Source organism: Spermophilus citellus, assembly GCF_964194105.1.
Source record: "Spermophilus citellus genome assembly, chromosome: 3".
Taxonomy (NCBI): domain Eukaryota; kingdom Metazoa; phylum Chordata; class Mammalia; order Rodentia; family Sciuridae; genus Spermophilus; species Spermophilus citellus.
This window is the reverse complement of record NC_138184.1, coordinates 113,377,736-113,396,333: the sequence shown is the minus strand read 5'-3', so window position 1 is coordinate 113,396,333 and position 18,598 is coordinate 113,377,736. Positions and strand designations below refer to the sequence as shown.

The 18,598-nt window shown below is 52.5% G+C and overlaps 1 protein-coding gene across 6 annotated transcripts in view; it reads right to left on the bottom strand.

Annotated features, from left to right (window-relative positions):
• The window catches only part of GRK3 (G protein-coupled receptor kinase 3), a 116,220-nt gene that overhangs the window by 67,736 nt on the left and 29,886 nt on the right, over positions 1-18,598 (bottom strand). Inside the window, exon 1 of one of the 6 annotated variants that reach the window (XM_081288479.1) lies at positions 8,763-8,825. The exons of 2 other annotated variants lie outside the window; for them this stretch is intronic. Coding sequence is in view for 1 of the 4 variants with exons in the window: in XM_081288478.1 (XP_081144604.1) it covers positions 4,350-4,434 (85 nt within the window). In the remaining 3 variants the exon portion in view is untranslated. Of the gene's footprint in view, positions 1-4,349; positions 4,648-8,002; positions 8,321-8,762; positions 8,826-18,598 lie in introns of those variants that run through there. 3 more of the 6 variants (XM_081288481.1, XM_081288480.1, XM_081288478.1) reach the window with 3 other exon arrangements.

Genomic DNA, 18,598 nt, shown 5'->3' with positions numbered 1-18,598 from the left:
GGCTGGGCGGGAAGAGGGCGCAGGAGGCAGCAGGGGCCTATACACGGTGCCCCAAAGTCGTCACTCAGATCACAGGAAAGCACCCGCAGGCACAAGAGCCAGCCTGAGGGCTCCTCCCAGACCAAACAGGGACAGCCAGAGGGCGGGGCTGGCGCTGAGGCAGGGCACTCGCCCGCGTGGGCAAGGCCCCATCGGAGCCCCACACCGAGGAACAGTGGCAGTCAGAGTGATAAAGTAGAGGATAGGAGCCCGGTTACAGCCCATTCTCTGAATTAAGGGTGCGTCAGTCCATGCTGCGGAGACAGCAGACAGGGGGGCGGGAAAGCTGCTTCTTACAACCAAATGACACCCCAAAATCAGAAGAGAGGACACAGTCGGATCACCCGTGGGTGCCCATAGGGGACAGGGAAAGTTTGATGAGGAACAAAATACAGTTATGTGAGTCAGAATTAAATCCTGCAAAATGTGCAAAGTCACAATGGAGCACTCAAAACCCACCTGAAGGAAACGTCCAGAACCAACATCACCAACACTGAGCCAGAGCTGAGCGACACCGGGAACAGCCAGTGTGTCACCAGGAACAGCCAGCATGTCACTGGGAATACCCCGTGTGTCACCGAGAAGCAAACCTCGTACAGAGACGGTTGGCAGAACAGTGCCATTGACAAAGGCTGGTCAAGAGACCCAATGAGTCTGGAGACTCAGGACTACGTGCAGGCGTGATCCTGGACCTGAAAAATGGCAGGGAGCAGTGGCATTGGGGACCACCGCTGGGACAGACCCTGGGTCAGAAAGCAGCGTCTCATTTCCTGATTTTGAACCCTACTGTGGTCGTCTAAGACAATGACCTCGTTCTTGGGAAATACAGACTTAGCCGAGCCTGGTGGTGCACACCTGTCATCCCAGTGGCTCAGGCAGGAGGATGGCGAGTTCAAAGCCAGCCTCAGCACCAGTGAGGCCCTAAGCAGCCCAGTGAGACCCTGTCTCTAAATAAAATACAGAATAGGGCTGGGGATGGGGCTCAGTGGTCGAGGGCCCTGAGTTCAATCCCCAGTAGGAAAAAAGACAGACAGAAATACAGACTTAAATACATAGTGGTCAGCAGGTGTGGTGTCCCAAGACACCCCAAGAGATTCAGAGAGAACTTAAGAACAGACAAGCAGCAGGAAGCGAAGGGGGAGAGGGTGCTGGTGTGAGGTGCTCCCGGGGTCCAGCACCCTTTCGCTGGCTGTTGGGCTTCCTGGGGGTTTGAAACTACATCAGAATACAAAGGCACAGTCACAAAGGTGCAGTCATAAGGATGACTGAGGGCTCAGGTCTACACATGATCGGGAAAAGAGTTGTCGTGCTAGTGAAAAACAACTGTCCTCTATTGTTAACAATGAGACTGCATGTGATTAATGACAGATGTGACTGCTGTCAACCTGGCTTTTCAAATATTTTTTTTTTTTAAATAATTAGCAACTTCCTAAAAACCAAAAAAAAGTGCAGAGTTTGACACTGAGAGGGGGGAGAGGGGACAACTTTAGCCCTGAACAAACAACAGAATGCAAATGCTGATATAACCAGGGCGTCACTCGGGAGAAACGCTGCACTCAAACTCAACTCTGAGAGGGGACAGAAGGCGCTGGGGTGTACTGGATCACAGTCAGGTGTCTAGGGGTTCTCGGCGTTCCCACCACCCTGGAGCCGGGGTTGGCACGGCTCCTCCCCAGGGGCGCAGCTGTCTGGGGACCCTCCGTCTCTCCGCAGTCTGTGGTTCGCAGCCCGCGGAGCGCGCGCACCAGGTCCCGCATCTCCAGGAACCCCCCACCTGCCGCACCTCAAGCGCCGCCTCACGGGGACAGGGGGGACACAGCACCGCGGCCCAGGCTGTGGCTCAGCCTCGCACCCGCAGCGTTTCACAGCTGACCCTGCGCAATGACGTCCCACGTGGGCGAATTCACAAAATGCACCTCGGGTTTCTCTCGAGGGAGTACTTCCCCCCCTCCAAGTTTAAAAGAAGAAAGCCTTGGATTAATTTCCAGAATTTCCTCAACTCTAAGATTCTACTTCTCTAAATATAATAAAATTAATCAAATAATAAAGTCATGGTCATCCTGGGGTAGAGATGGACAGAGGCAAGCCGCCTAGGGGAGGCCTGGGAGGTCGCCTGGGAGGTCACCCGGGAGACCCAGACAGACAGGGGACATCAACATAGCAGTCCAAGGGCAAAAATTAAATTACCCAAAGAGCAGCTGGTGACTGCCCGCCACAATTATGCTGTGTGGAAAAATAAAAAGGCCTCATAATCCAATTATTTTAAGGCAATTTTTATAAACTTTTGAAAGTTGGTCCAAAAGCACTAAAAGTACAACTGGAAAAATGAATTACTTAAATACTGTATTGACATGGTACAATCAACATTTTTTTTAACTGAGAAATGATGGAATCAAAAGAGCCTTATATTGTAATTTCAGAATCAACTAATTAGATATATTCATTGGTATATTTTTTTGCATACACTATTGGTAAATCATTTCTCCGTATTAGCAATGAAAAATGGGAAATTTAAATATAAACAACAACAAAATTTAGACTAGCACCCAAAATCGCAACATTCAGGAAGAAATCTGACCAATATGTGTGTTATTTGCATGATAAAAATTACAAAATACTGGGCTGGGGCTGGGGCTCAGTGGTAGAGTGCTCACCTGGTCCGTGTGAGGCACTGGGTTCCATCCTCGGCACCACACAAAAATAAATAGATAAAATAAGTTAAAAAATAAAGGCAAAAAACTTTAAAAATACTGATGAACAAAATCAAAAGATGCTAATAAATGAAGAGAAGACCATGTTCGTGTTCGTGGTTTGGAAGACTCAGTGTTGTAAGGTGTTGCTTCTCCCCAGATCCAGCTATGATCCCAGTCAGAAATCCAATAGCAATTTTTGTCACAATCAATGAAATGATTCTAAAGTGTATATGAAGAAAAGCAAAGAAATGAGAAAATAACAACTTTCTGAAAAAGAAGACCAAAGTTAGAGGTTCGCACCGTCTGGTTTCAAGGTGAATCTATGGTCATCCAGGCAGCAGGCTGTGGAGAAAGGAGGTGCCCACAGAGTGGATCAGAGAGATGCCAGAGGAGGTGCCCAGGCACGAGGCCGGTGGGTTCTTCACCAAGGTGCAGAAGGGATTCAAGGAGAGGAAAGTCTTTCCAGGAAATGGTGCTGGACATACATCCAGGTGTAAAAACAGGCAGCCTCTACAAAAACAAACCGCAGGCTGGATGTCCCTCCCTAAACCACAACCTCTGCAGAAAGAAAACCCACAGGAACTGAGCACAGTGGCCCACACCTGTCATCTCAGAGGCTCGGGAGGCTGAGGCAGGAGGATATCGAGTTCAAAGCCAGCCTCAGCAAAAGCAAGGTGCTAAGAAACTCAGGGAGACCCTGTCTCTAAATAAAACACAAAATAGGGCTGGGGATGTGGCTCAGAGGTCCAGTGCCCCCGAGTTCAATCCCCAGTACCCACCCCCTCCCAGAAAAAGAAAACACACAGGAAAATCTCTCCCACCCTGGGGTGAACAAAACCCACTAAGATCCCATGTGATCTAACAAAGAAAAAATGGACAGATTGAACGTCCTTACACTAGAAATGTCTGCTTAAGAAATTGCAAAGACAAGCCACGTGTATGGAATGTTTGCACCACATATGTCTGATGAAGGACCTGCATCCAAAATGCATGAAGAACTCTCAAAACTCAAAAATAACAGCCCAAATAGTCCACTCTAAACCTTGGTGTTATGCATAAGACTTGAACACTTCACCCAAGAAGGTATATAGAAGTCAAATACACACAGGAAAGGGTGCCCACCCTCAGGAGTCACTAGGAAAGTGCAGACTCGGACCCCAGTGAGGTGTCGCCATCCTTAGAAGAAAAGCAAAACAAACAGCAAAATCCCCCATTGCCGCCCCGGCTGCAGAGCAACTGGAAATCCTGCCACGGCCACTGCCAAGGTGACCCTACGGCCTCTTTGGGAAGCCTCTTTAAGTTAGGTGCATGTTTGTCCTTGACCCAAGAGCCCCAAACCCAGGTACTTATCCAGAAGTGCAGACGCACACCCTGCAGTCACACAGCAGTGCAGTACAGATGAGCCCGGGGTCACCCACGCACACACCCCCAAACTGGGACCAACCCCCTGCCCCTCAGCGGGTGAGCAGGTGAGCAAGCCGTGCACCCACCTTGAGGAAGCGCCTCCTGCCCTGCAGAAAGTTATGAGCGAGGAAACCGGCAACTCACTAGTCCCACACACCTTAGGGGAGGATAGAAGCCACCTCAAGAGGTGACATCCTGAAGGATTCCCCTTACCTGCCATCCCAGAATAGGAGAGCCACAGGTTGGTAGTGGCCGGAGGCTGGAGGCCCTTGCGGGCACAAGCGCGTGGTGTGGGCATGAGGCCCTGCCCGGATGTCGGTGTCACACACCCTGTGTCTGGACCAGGGCATGTTGAATGGTGAGCCGCACTGGACTTAAGTTACAGCTCAGTACAGCTGTCCTCCACACACTGGGCGACAGCAGCACAACAGAGATGAAAACAAAACAGGGTCCAGCCCATTAAGTCAGGAACAAGGCTCAACACAGGCTCCCGATGGTGGACACGCACGGTGCCCCTGAGCCCCTAGACAACACTGATCGCCTACAGCGCTCACGAGCTACGGGACAAAAGCCACAGTGCATAGAGGCACAGCGATGAGCACATACCGTGGGGACGGGGCCAAGAACTCGGAGTCAGAAACACCCGCTCTGGTGGGTGCAGGACACGCAGCCTCTTTAAAGGGAAATCAAAGGACTCTTCAATGACAAGAAGAGCAAACTCAGAAGAGAAACACAAAGAGCACGTGGATGTCAAACAGAAAACCCCCTCAGCAGGCCACGTCCTGGCTGGGCACTCCTGACCCACCTCCCATGGGTGACTGGCCCTGTGTCTCCAAGTCCCAACAGGGTGAGCACGATCCAGGGCGCAGTTAGTCAGCTATGTTGGTCTCCTCCTGCAGCCTTGGGTACGTCCTCGCTGAACTCTACTTATCAGCCAAGAGCCATAGCTCTATTTAAAAATGTCTACGTGACACACGATAATTGTGTAGGTACGAGAGCTTTCACTTCTTAGAACTGTAGAGGAAGAAAAATTCACGAATGAAAGGCCATTAGGAAGGCCATGAATAGGTACCCGGCCTTCTGACTCCGTCACTCCTGCTGTCATGGTTAATCCACACACACATTCTCCTGAAGTGTCAACAAGACATTCCAAGATCAATTAATGGGATCAGTCATTGAGATAATGGAGAGTCCAAAAAAAAAAAAAAAAAGAGGGCAATGGTGAGGCACGTGGCCAGGTGGCCATGTGTCCAGTGCTCCAAGTGACCACTCTTCTTCACCAAACACAGACAGAGAAAATGGACTGGGGGAGACCCTCGAGAACCCGGCGGCAAGAAGGTTCTCTCTGAGCCCTTCCCTGGCTGGGTGCATTCCCGCTCTTCAGGACGACTTTCCTGCACATGGGTAGAAAAGTGAGACTACTGGCGAGGCCACAGGCAGACCCTGGGCAGGATGCGGTCAGTTCTTTTACTTGTCACACTCGTGTACCTGCCCGACAGTGAAGGACACTGGCAATACAGACAGATTTAAAATGCCCCGTGATGAAACAGAACCATTATCAAACACGCTGTCGGACTCAGGCTCCCTCAGGGACTTTTCTGAGGACCACTGTGCATACAAAGTCTGGGCCTCGGTGCACGTCGCAGACCAAAGGTGACCAGGGCAGAAAGGGCCAGGGCCAGGATCTCCAGGAGAAGACTCGGGCAGGGCCAGCCATCGGACTCGGTGTCCACCACATGACGACTCCCGAGCCGTGAACTCAGGTGCCAACACCCTCCTGTTGGGCGCGTTGGCTTTCAGTGCAAGTTTACTGAAATCAGGAGACTCTACCTGTGGCATGAGGCTGCAAACGCAAGCCCAGGGGCTCGCAAGCAGCTGTGATCTCACTGGAGACCCCCACAGGTGTGCTTGGTGGCCTTGCAGTAAGTGCTGACTTCCTTTTGTAGGGGACAGAGGCTGATGATAACCCTTCAGGGGCATCGCTTCCCGGCCTCCGGGTCCCCAGCCACTCGGCCAGTCCCCTCCTAAATCACCCTCAGGCTGCTGCCAGATCTGACCAGGCCCTGCCCCTGCTTTTAAGCTTTTCCTTGGTGCCCAGAGGACATTATCTCAAGGCCCCACAGCCCACACCTGGCGCTGACCCCCCTCCCACAGAAATGCAGGGGCCCTGTCCCCATGAGCCACCTGGTCAGGTTCAATGCAGAGGCCCCTGTGCCCCACGCACCGTGTCCACACACCACATCTACACTCTCAGTCCCCTCCCCAGGCTAAGGGCCTGGTCCCTCACCGGTGTCCCCAAGGCCCTGGGTTCTTCCCATCTTCCAGTCATTGTATCATGTTATTGCAACTCTCTATTTCACGAGCAGATAGTGTGGTGACGAATTCTAAATACACACCACAGGGTATCGAGTGACAAGGGTCCTCCCCTGCCTTCCGGTCACTCTCCAGGCAGCCCTGTCCCTGCTCCTGCCCCTCTGTGGGGCGTGGGGCAGGGTCTGCACTAGTTTCCAACGCCACAGCCACATGGGGTAAGTGAGCCCGGGGTGGGGCCAAAATGACCGTCAATATAGATAATTAATAACGGGATCCAATCGGGAAGGTGGGGCTGGTTGGAAAGAAAGTCACAAGCTGCCCTCCTCCCCTGCTCCAACCTGTTGCTAAGGTAACCTGCCCCCCCAATGGCTCCTCCCTGCAGGGAGTCCTGAGAGTTAAGTGACACCTTGGGTTGTTACCTCCTGCCTGGGTCACTCCACCCTCAGTCCTCTCCCTGCCCATTTGGTCGTCACCTTTTGGCTCACCCCAGCCACTGGGCAGGTAAGAAGGATGGGGAGGGGGGATAGAGGGCAGAAGGACAAAGACAACCTAAGCTGTAGAAAAGGGTCAGGAAGCCCCCACGTCTTTGGACACCTGCTGTGGCCCCTTCTGCGTCCCGGGAAGCCCATTACTATTCTTTAGATAAATTTGCTTCCTCTGCCCACCTCCCCATGTCTCCGGCGCTGAATCTTCACATCTGGGAAATGGAACTAACTGTCTGTACCAGGAGGACTGCAGGAGCCCTGCTTCCCAGGGCCCATGCCCCGTCCACCCAGTGTCCACGCACCACCCACAAAGTGGCCATGTGGTGTCCACGCACCGTCCACGCCAGCCCCTGAGTCCCGTCACTGCTGAGATCTCTCCAGGCCCTCTCGGCTGTCATGGATCCCTGTGGTGGCTGACTGTCAGCCCATCCCAGGGGCAGCTCAGTGTACAGACTGACCCATGATGGGCACTTAGGTTGCTTCACAGACTGTTTTTACGAAATCGCTGCAACGTATGACCCTGTGCACGTCGTGGCTCCTGTGTTCCAGGACTCCCGCGAGACAGACCTCGAGGGGGGCTTCTGTGTCCCAGGTCCCATGGACATCCTGTTATTGGCACAGCCCCGAGCACAGGGGCCCTGGTGTGCGAGACCTGCTTGCCCCGGACCCCTGCAGCGGGTTGCTGGCCTGCTTCAGGCCCACAGCCACCCCCGAGTGTCTCCTCAAACTTCTGAATCTTTTCTTGCCAATTTGAAACATTAAGACACTTTGTTTTGTTTTTTTTTGTTTGTTTTTGTTTTTGTTTTTGTTTTTTTAGAGAGAATTTTTAATATTTATTTTTTAGTTCTTGGCGGACACAACATCTTTGTTGGTATGTGGTGCTGAGGATCGAACCCGGGCCGCACGCATGCCAGGCGAGCGCGCTACCGCTTGAGCCACATCCCCAGCCCCATTAAGACACTTTGATCGCGCTCCGATTTTGAGTGAGGATCAGATCCTCCCTCCCGTTTGAGTCCCCGCTCTTCCTCCTCCACGGCCCGCCCTCCTGCAGCCCTGGCCCCTGGCTACCTGCCTGTGGTCTCCTGCTCACACCTGTCCAGGGCTCTTGGTTGCCAGCCAGCCGTGCTGCTCCTGGGCCCCTTCCAGCTCCCCACCTCTCAGCTGCTCAGCTGGAGAGACTCCTGGCCCCCTCTGGGTGACCTCTGTGGTCCTTCTCTGGCTCACTGTCCTGTCCCTGGGGCTGATGGAAAAACCTCTAGCATTTCCCCTGCTTGGCATGCCCGGCCTCTAGAATGGACAGCTCAGAGCACGCTGAGGAAGGGGCCCCTCTTCCAGTGCAGCGTGTGGCCCCGCTTCCTGACGTGCCCCTCCCTAGGCCACAGGCCGCTGTTGGTCTCTCCCGCTGACCGCAGCCCCATGCTGGGACTCACGCAGCGCAGCACGTGCTTGGCTAATGTGACAGGGGAAGGGCCGTGTGGCTTGTGGGACACCGCAGAGGGTTTCAGAAGAAGGGAGGTGCACCCTGGACGTACTGAGGTGGTGGACCCCCCCGAGGGCCAGGAGAGGGAGGGAGGAGCGAGTGCACAGAGCAGGAAGTTCGAGTTCCTGCAGGGAGGCGGCCAAGGTAGGCCTGTCACCATGGGGTGGCTGTGCGGGAGGCCTGGACCTCAGCCAGCAGGCCCAGGGGCTGTTCCCCACAGGACCAGTGCTCTGTGTCTGTCAGTTACACAATACTTCATGTTTGCTGAAAGCTTCCAAGTGCCAAAAAGCCTGCTGGGGGAGGGTTTTAACATAAGTGGCAACTGTTTTGCAAAAAGTAAAAACCCACCTCTCTAATGCAGAGCTGAGGACTTCAGAACAGGGATCCTTCCTCCTAAACAGCAGGCCCTGTTCCCGCCCCAGGGCACTCTGCAATATGATACTCCTGTGTCGTGTGTCACCAAGCCTGTCCCCAGATGGCCTTTGCACCCTGTCCCCTTCCCTGACTCAACCTAAAACAGGCAGTGTTGATGCCTACAGACCAACAGTGCCCGTTCACTGCCACCCTGCAGGTTCCATTAGACTGTGAGGGGGCTGCTACCCCATGACCTGTCACTCGGCCCAACCCACAGGGATGTTCACCTGTCACTCACACCATGGTTCCTATGACAGGAAGACAGAGGATTTCCCCTGTGTGGACTAGTACATCACACAACAGTTGTCGCACTAAGAAAATAACCATTCAATATGCAAATGGCTCCTGACAGTAAGTGCTATAAATAAGGGTTTTATACTAAGGTTGAAATCATTTTGCACTTGTTATGGTTTGGATGTGAGGTGTCCCAAAAGCTCATGTGTGAGACAGAGCAAGAAGGTTTTCAGGAGAAATGATTGGGTTGGGAGGGTCTTAACCTAATGGGTGAATTGATCCTGATGGTATTAACTGAGTGGTAACTGGAGGCAGGTGGGCGTGGCTGGGGCAGGTGGGCGTGGCTGGGGCTGGTGGGCTGGTTGGGGGCGTGGCCTTGCATCTGTGTCTGGAGGGCGGAGTCTCCCTCTGCTTCCTGATCACCAGGTGAGCTGCTTCCCTCTGCCACACTCTTCCGCCTTGATGTCCTGTCTCACCTCGCACCCCAGGAATGGCGCTGGCCTACTATGAACAAAGACCTCTGAAATCAGAGCCCTCAAAACCACTTTTCCTCCTCTATGTTGTGCTGGTGGGGACTCTCAGTCTCAGCAGCTAAGTAGCTGACTAGCACAGCCCTGAAAATGAACATAAAGAGCAATTCCTCTGGCACAAGGTGCTGGACACTTCAGAATCATGGCGAGGAAACCGCACAAGAGACCCTCTGTAGTCACACAGAACCCAAGCTCCAGTCGGGAGACCACGCTGAAAGGACCCTGGCAGCCTCTGCCTTGCCCACGAGTGCCCGGTGAGCCCAGGGAGTGGGCACAGCAGGAACGCTCCCCAAGGCCTGTGCAGGGGCACCTCAGACACCACCACAGGTGCTCAAGTCCCTGGTGTGAAAACACATGGACCAGGGTTGGCACAGAAGCCACGCACACCCCCTGTGTAGGCCAGCTCGTCCCTGGAGGACTCACAGCACCTGGCGCAAGGCTAATGCCGTTACTGGCTGTGACACCGTGCTGTCCAGGGGGTGATGACAAGGAGAAGCCTGCACTTGGCTCTGGTGACCTCAACTACAGACATGGCGGCCCTGGACCCTGCAGAGGAGGCTCAGGACAGGGTCAGAACAAGAGCAGGGTGTGATACAACTGTCCCCAGATTCCCATGGGACGGCAGAAGAGGACCGGAGACAGAAACTGCTGAGCGATCTAGGCAGGAGCCAAGGTGTCGGAGGGGGCCATGACAGGGCAGAGTGATGGAGAGAGAGGTGGCAACGAGGTGGCAGTGCTTGGGAGGCTGGTGGCATGGATATTGCTGGCGCCTTTTGGCCAAATTTATTGTGATATTCAGAAACAAAAAAGCGGAGCAGAAAGATTTGAAGAACTTGAAAGGCAGGAGGGCAACTGGGGAAAACTGGGAAGTTGCAGTTGTTGAGACACTACTGCCACACTGAAGGAATGCTGAAGACTGCCCAGGGACCAGAAGGAAGACGGCCTGAGGGCACCGCAGGAGCTGGCCGACCACAACCCTCAGCTCCAGGAAGTAAAGGTCAACATTCCCGGAGAAGAGGCACCTTCCTGCACCAGGGCCTGGGAAGTTCTTTCAACTGCTCAGCCACCCAGACACTCAGAGGCTGCTGCAACCAGGGTCCCTGGGGGCTTGGCCACTGCTCCAGATGGCCGCAGACCCTGGCGTCAACCACGTGGGGCTGGTTCTGCAGGGCAGCGGGACGCTGGGGTCAGGAGGTCCTGGAGGCTCCGCCAGGATTTCACAGGAAGCCTGGGAGGCTGGGCAGAGGGAGCAGGGTCGGAGCCCCCGCTGGCCCCTTCCCAAGGGAATTTTTGACAGTCTGTTACCAGGACCAGGAAGGACATGGCACAAAGGCAAAAGGTCAGCTCCTCTAAGTGACAACAGTCCTACTGTGCGCACCATCACAGGGGACCTGCCATTCTTATGCTGAGGAGGATGGGGGGACTGAGTTCTCCACAAGCCTCAGTAGCTCTATTCCCAACCACTCCAAACTGGAAACAACCCCGGTGTCCGTGACCAGGTGAACCGTGGCGTGTCCACACAGAGGAACACTGTTCAGCAGCGAGAGGGGCAGGACACCGTGCTCCATCAGACAAGCCAGGCACAAAGGAGTGCGTCCCGTTCCAGCCTGTCTGGGTGAAGTTCTGGAAAGGGCCCACTGAACCCGTGGAGGCTGAACGTAGGTCCAGGCTGCCCGGCTGGGCAAGGTGATGCCAAGAGCCAGAGTGTGCTTTGTAAAGGGCGACGACAGCCGGAAGGACTCAGCTGCAGGTGCGGGGAGCACAGGGGGGGAGACTCGGCCTCTGTTCTCCACACCGATGCCCCTTGCTGTTTGCATGTGGGCCCATAAGGTTGCTCGAAGGCACACACCGGCGCAGACCCTCTGCACCAGCACACAAGCGACACCTGGAGTCTCCCACACGCGCATCTCCTGGGAAGGAATCAGGTGTTTGCTGAAAAGACCAACCTGAAAAGCAGCAGGGGAGCAACACTCCCACACCCAAACCCCCGAACTGTTCTTCCGAGCCTCTCCAGCTCCAGCTCCAAACTCACCCGTTGGTTTAAGGCCAGAACCACAACCCAAAGTGCCTTCCATCTTCTCAAACAGTCATTACCTACAGGCTCAGGAGGGGGATTCCCAAGACCAGCGATGATTTTTTACTTTGATCTTTCACCCATGACCAAAAAATGAAAATTTGAATTAAAAAAAAAAAAACTCCAAAAATAAGAGCATTTTGCCAGGTAAGGACGCTGGTGCTCCACACGCTGTCCTGGTTTCCCTTCGGTGTCCCAGGGTTATGAACAGTCTCTAAGGGACGGCGCATGTCCTGCTGGCCTCTGCTGAAATTGCTGTCCTGACCCAACTAGAAGGAGTGCCCTGGGGGGAGCCACAGGGAGCCCTTGGATGAGGACAGGACTCTTGGCCTCATGCAGATGCCAAGGGCCTGGCGGGACCCCACGTGGCCCTGTGCACCCACACCACCTCGACCCCAGGAGCAGGCTCACCGCCCAACACGGCAGCCTCTGCAGTCCCCACTGAGCCTGAGGACACTGAGCCCACCCTCCACACACATCCTGCCCGCCACCTCTGCGTGGACACGAGACAACTGCACATCCCGTGGCTCCACCTTCGCAATCTGGGATGCAAGGACTTCTCCCCATCCCCAGTCGCTCCCTGGTCCAAAAGCCGGCCTCAGCTCTCAGGGCCTCCCCCTCACCCCCTCCCCATGCTTCCAAAACAGCCAAACTGACCCTTGACCCTTGACCCACATTGTACTGCCCCAGGGCTCACACTGTCCTAAGCCCTCTCTCCCAGGGACAGCCAGACCTCCCACCTCTGCCCACCCAGCTCCTAGCATCCTCACCCCCCAGCCCCCGCCTCAGGGGGCTGACGGCTCCCCCTGGACATAGCACCCAGAAAAACACAGGGGGCTGGCTCCTCACCTCCCACCCAGGTCTTTGTTCTGTGGTCCTTTCCAAGGCCTACTGCGGACCACAGCACCCCCACACCACCCCCGCACCTCTCCAGGCTGAGCGGTTCTCCAAACATGAGTCCCAATGGGGACAGAATATATTTGCTGGTCTCACACCGCCCCCCCCCCCATCACACACTTTGTTCCCTGAGGCTTTTCTGGCGCCTGGGGTCAGGCATGGCGGAGTTACAAGAAGAAGTATGTTTCTAGCACAATCCACCATCACCGAGAGACTCCTCCCCACTCCCCAGCTTGGGCTTTGACTGGAAGTAGAAAGGCTAAGACAAATCAAGAGGATGTACCAAACCTTCAGAAAGATATTTGCAAAAGAGCCAAAGTCAGAGGTATTTTAAGACACCTTGATCTGCCACCTGGAACATGAGAACCCAGGGAGGACCCTCACCCTCCTCAAAGGACCTGTTACCCTCCACGGCCAGTTGACACAGCTGGTGGATGGCTTCCCAGGCAGGGGGGTCCCTGGCTGCTCCACGTTCTCCAGCAGTAGAGGGGCTAACGTTGCTAGAGCATATGCATTTTTTCCTAAAATACATGTCCCTGGCAGGCAGAGTGACAAAATCCTGTGCAGTGGCAGAGGCCAGCCAATGTGCCAGGCTCGTCCCTTGGCCAAAGAGCTGGTCCCCACATTCACCTCGGGGTTTAAATTCACGCCTTAGAAAAATGACCAGCAGCCCCGACCATGCACCTCAGGGTCTCTGGGCTGTTGAGGTCTGGGGTTTCACAAACACACTTGGTGCCCGTCTTTGGCAGGGTGGCCTGGCAGGCAACAGGAGCGTTCTACAGCCTGATGCTAAGACTTCTCCATGAGCATTTTTGTTTGATGAGGCATTTCCCAGTGAAGGTCTCAGAGCATATTTGATGATGAAATGTCTCTTGAAACAAAGTAGACAAGCTGTGGGGATCCCTGCACACTGCCCCAGACCCTGGGTTTTAGGATGCTGTGCATTGGGTGGGAACTGCACCGTTCATGCTATTGGAAGGGAGGGCGGAAGTCCACAGTGAGCTAATCTCCAAGTTAACCTTTTCAGGTTATAGACAAGGAAGGCACATAACTTCTACTCCAGGATGACCTCCAGCCCTAGCTCTGACTCCTGGGAGTGACGTGAGCCTGGTCTCATTATCTAGTGGCACAGAAACACTCAGCCTGGTGGTAGGTGCACGGGGAGCCATCGGTGTCCTAAGCTAACAGCAACTCCTACCAATCATGGAATCCAAGCAGCCCAGAAAAAATTAATAGCAAAGTTGTGAAAGATAACCTAGATCTGCCAGCCCACGGGTGCAGGCTGCAGCGGCCATCTGCCGGTATTCCTGTGGCTCGAGTGATTGGCGGGTAGGCGTGCAAGGATTGTGTTACACCAACAAGATGTACCTTCTCTGAATTTTTATTTTTTCTGGAAATGATCATTATGGCTGCTTTTAGAACTTGCATAATGAATTGAAGAAAGAAAGAAAAAAAAAAGACGACCAAGTTTTCTCATCGTACTGGTGTAGCCTTTTTATCCTGTTTTATCCTTCTTGCCCAAAACCTCTCGGATGTCCCACATTTTCCAAAATACAGAGGCTGCAGCTCAGGGCAGGTGGCACCTCCCAGCTTGTGCAGACACCAGCGTCTTTCTTCTCTGGGCGGCAGTGTTGTCTCAGGAGCCCCAGTGGACACTGTGCAGAACCCGTGACCTTGAATGACCTTGGTTTCCCCTGTGACCTGCTGCCTCCTGCGGTCCCGCCTCTCAGCTGACAATCCAGTCCGCCATGCTCAGCCCAGGGCTCACTCCCCATGGAGGGCTCTCCTGCCTCTCTAACCCTTTCCGTCACTGGGAGTCCCAGGAGCCCTGGATAATTGATGGCCGGTTCTTTTTCTCCTGGAGAGGCTGGTGGCTCTGAGCCAGAGGAGGTCTCACAGATAAGAGAGGGCGGGAGCCTGGGGCATTTGTCAGGGGAAGGCCCTTCCCTGTGACAGAAGCAAACACTTCCACACAAAGTAGAAACAAAAGGAAAAGAGACAGAGCCAGTTCCCAGGTTCAGATTTCCCTCGGGAAGGCCCCAGGCCGAGGGTTCACTTGCTTGCAGTTGAACCCCAGCCTTTGGGTAGGAAGCCGCCCAGTTATAAGTGTTTTCAGATTCTGCCTGTCTATTCTGTTCTAAAGTAAAACACTACAGTCAATAATTTTGTGAAATATGAAATAGATTGGCAGCTTTGTCCCTTGAAACTGACAAGGAATCGAAAAATGTTCTGCTTGGGTTTCTTAGTATTTTTGTGGTTTAGTGTACATTTTTAACAATAAGTACCTATGATGTATTGGTGTCCACCTTTATTTCTACAGAGACTGCTCATAAATGTTTTCTTTTTTTAAAAAAAAAAGGACCTGTAAGGCAGTAATTTAAGTTTTACCAATGTATTCTTTTTTATCATAAGACATATACTCTTATCTTCAAAGCCTATGGCAAATATAATATTTATGCCTTGGCCCCAAAGAACCAAATATAATTGATGCATTCTGTCCAGGTAAATGTTCTTTTAAATCAAAAGGATTCAGATCCTGCTGGGGCTGGGCCTGGGCCTGGGGCTGGGCCTGGGGCTGGGCCTGGGGCTCAGTGGTGGAGTGCTAGCCTAGCATGCAGGAGGCCCTGGGTTCGATCCTCAGCACCACATAAAAAGCTTCAGATACTTAGGAACAAATTTACTAAGATGGAGAAGGCTGAAAACTACAAGGCAGTGTTGGGAGAAATTAAAGAAGACCTGGGCCAGAGGAGGAAGTGGAGCTGGTTCATGTTCAAGGACTGGAAGGTTTGATGGCGTTGAGATGGTGATTCTCCCCAGATGGCTGTAAAGATTCAAGTCAACCTCGGTCAAAGCCCCAGAACCATTTGTTTCCTAGAAATTAAAAAACTGATGCTAAAAAATTCATATGGAAATCAAAGGACCAGAATACCCAAGCTTGGGGGTGGGAAGGACACAGTGGGGATTGTCATTTCCTGCTTCCTAAGCTGGCCCAAAAGCTGTCCTAACTGACACAGGGAGGACCTGGCATGAGGCCAGACAGGCAGGTAAATGGCTCAAATCAGGAGTCCAGAGATAAGTCCTGACATTTATGGTCAGTTACTTTTCAACAAAGATGACCGAGACAATCAATCCGCTGGGAAAAAGAAAATCTTTTTTGACAAATGCTTTTCAGAGAACTGGATACCCACCTGCAGAGGAAAGGCCACCTGAGACCTCTGCCTCACCCTGTGGGTAAGAAGATACTCAAAATCAACCAGAGACCTAAATGTACAAGCTAACACGAAAATACTTCTAGAAGAACAGAAAAAAGCTTTACGCATTTCAGTTAGGCAGAACCCTCTTTGGTAATGACCCTGAAGTATGATTCAGAAGAGAAAACGTATAAAGTGAACCTTGTCAGTATTCAATCTTTTGTGCTTCAAGTCATCATTAAGAAAATGGAAATGAGCAGACACCACGTGGAAGGAAATATCTGTAAGCCACATGTATGACAAATAACAAGAGACAGAGGTGATCCCAGGTTTCAGATGGGCAAAAAAAGTTGAATAGACATTCCACCAACAAAGTACTCAAGTGGCTATGAGCACAAACGTGTAATATCATCATTGTGAGGGAAATACAAACCGAGACCACAGGGAGACACCAGGTCACTTCCACTGGACGGTTATAGCCAGAAAGAGCCATGCCCAGTAGCTAGAGGATTTGGTGCCTGGAGCTCTGGGGTCTGACCTGGGAACCTGAGCCAGTACAGCCCCCTCCAAAACAATGTGGTCATTCCTGGAAGATCAAAGGCAAGTTGCAAGCCTGTAGTTGCCCTCCCAGGTGCACACCCAAGAGAAAGGAAAACATTTTATGCACAAAGTAACTTGCATGCAAATATTCACAGCAGCCTATTCAAAATAGACTGATTGTGGAGACAAAACCGACTGTCCATCACCTGGTGAACAGATCAACGGGTGCTTCTGCCACACAATGGGATGCCACACCGCAACAGAGGGACGTGGCACTGACACACTTGGTGGGGGGACACACCTTCAAAAGTTCAGGCACAGAGAAGGGTCAGACACAGAAGACCCGGGGCCGCAGCCGCCTGACTCCATGTTTATGAAATGCCAGAAAACCAGATCTACTGAGGCAGAGAGCAGAGGGGTGGCTGCTGGGGCCGAGGGTGGGGCCGGAAGTGACCACCGTGGACACGAGGGGTCCCTCTACAGCACGGAAATGTTTTAAAATTGTGGTGATGGTTGTGTAGAAATTTAATAAAAATCATTAAATCGTGTAATCACAATAGATGCATTTCACAACACAAAAACTATATCTTGACGTATCTGTTTTTTACCAAAAGAATCAGTTTTTTCCTAACAAAAAAATTCAGACACCAAATTATTTCACACAAATTCAAAAAAGATGAACATTCAAACTCTGGATTAAGCTTTGGAGCCAGTATTATAAAATGCAATGCCTCCCAGGACAGCACGCCATGTAATGTTTCATTGACATGATGCTCCTTCCACGGAGGAATATCATGGGCATACTTTTCGTATTAAGTATCCTTTTTGTAGTTTCCTTATGATTTGAAACATCCTCCTTTAATAGGAGTGAAAATGGAGACAGAGAAGCAAACTTGGTGGTCCCCAGGCAGATGGATTGTATCAGATGCCTGCCATGTGCCTCCCTCGCACAGGATGAAACCACTATTTCAACATCTTCTGGGAGAGAAGAGTAGCAAAATAATCTGAGCTGTAAATGATAAGTTGATTTTAGGGTCTGTTCAATAACCCATATCCCCTTAAAACCATCCTCTCCATGAGTCAAACTGAGAATGTTGAGAGGTGTGAGTTTTATTAACAGTGAATTAGGACTCAGCTTGATTGACATCTCTTAAAATGTATGATTCCTCAACAAGGAGAAGCCGGGAGACAACAGTACCTGCTGTTTAACCCTCTGTGTTGAATCCTGGCACTTTCTGCGTCTATAGTTGTTTATTACTCTGTAAAGATCACTGCAAACTTAAGACTCTCAAGAGCAATATCTGCTTCGTATCTCTCAAGGCACGGGTCAGAATCGGGTGGGCTGCACGGGTGCCGCAGGTCTGGGTTCTTACTTAGGAACTCCAGGCTGCTCCAAACTCACTGCAGCCACTGGCAGCCTCCCTGGTGGAAGGACTGAGGTCCCTGGGGATCACCCTCACTCCAGGTGATGCCCATTTCCTCTGTCCTGCGGTTCCTGTCTGCAAAGCCAGCAGCAACTGGAACCTGTCTTCTGACCTGCTCTTCCAGGGGCCACTTGGGACATGCCTCTGTTAAAGGGCTCGCAGAGCAAAGGAGCCGGCAAAGACCAGGAGCTTGCTTACAAGTGCGCGGACTCCTCCCTGGGGCTCCTCCGTGGCTCCCGGAGTACCACCCGCGGGCAGCGGCCATCATGCTCACAGGGACCTTGCTGCGGGAACTGTGTACAGCCACCTGAACAGCCTGACTCAGGAGTCGCAGCAGAAGGGCAGGAAGAGCAGGACAGTTAGAAAGCTCCCTACGAAGGGGAGGGAGACAGGAAGCAGAGGACAGCAGGGTGAGGAAGAGGGGGACCCCAGCCCGACCCTCCCAGCACCGCTGCCCAGCCTCTCCCCCAAGATGATGAGCCCTCAGGTCAGCGGACCAGTGGGGACACAGCGAAGCTCAGCTGCCTCCAGACCCGGCAGGTCCCTCTCCTGTGCGCACCGGGCTGCTCACGGCGGAACCTCGGGGGCGGTATTTGGACCCAGATTAAAAACCAAAAGTACGAGGATATTTTTAAGATAATCAGGAAAACTTGAAGATAAACTCAAGTTTTGCACTAAGAAGCCTTGGGAACGCTGTGGCTGGGTAAAAGCGCTGTGGTGACATAAGGACGCGTTCTGGGTTTTTGGAGAGGCCACTGGGGCTGATGTGCTATACGTAGGTCAATAGCTTTAAGGTATTTTAGTGACCACACAAAAAAGACAGAATGGACAAAACAAGGATAAGTAAGATGTGGAAAACTGTTGATTCTCGGTGGCTTAC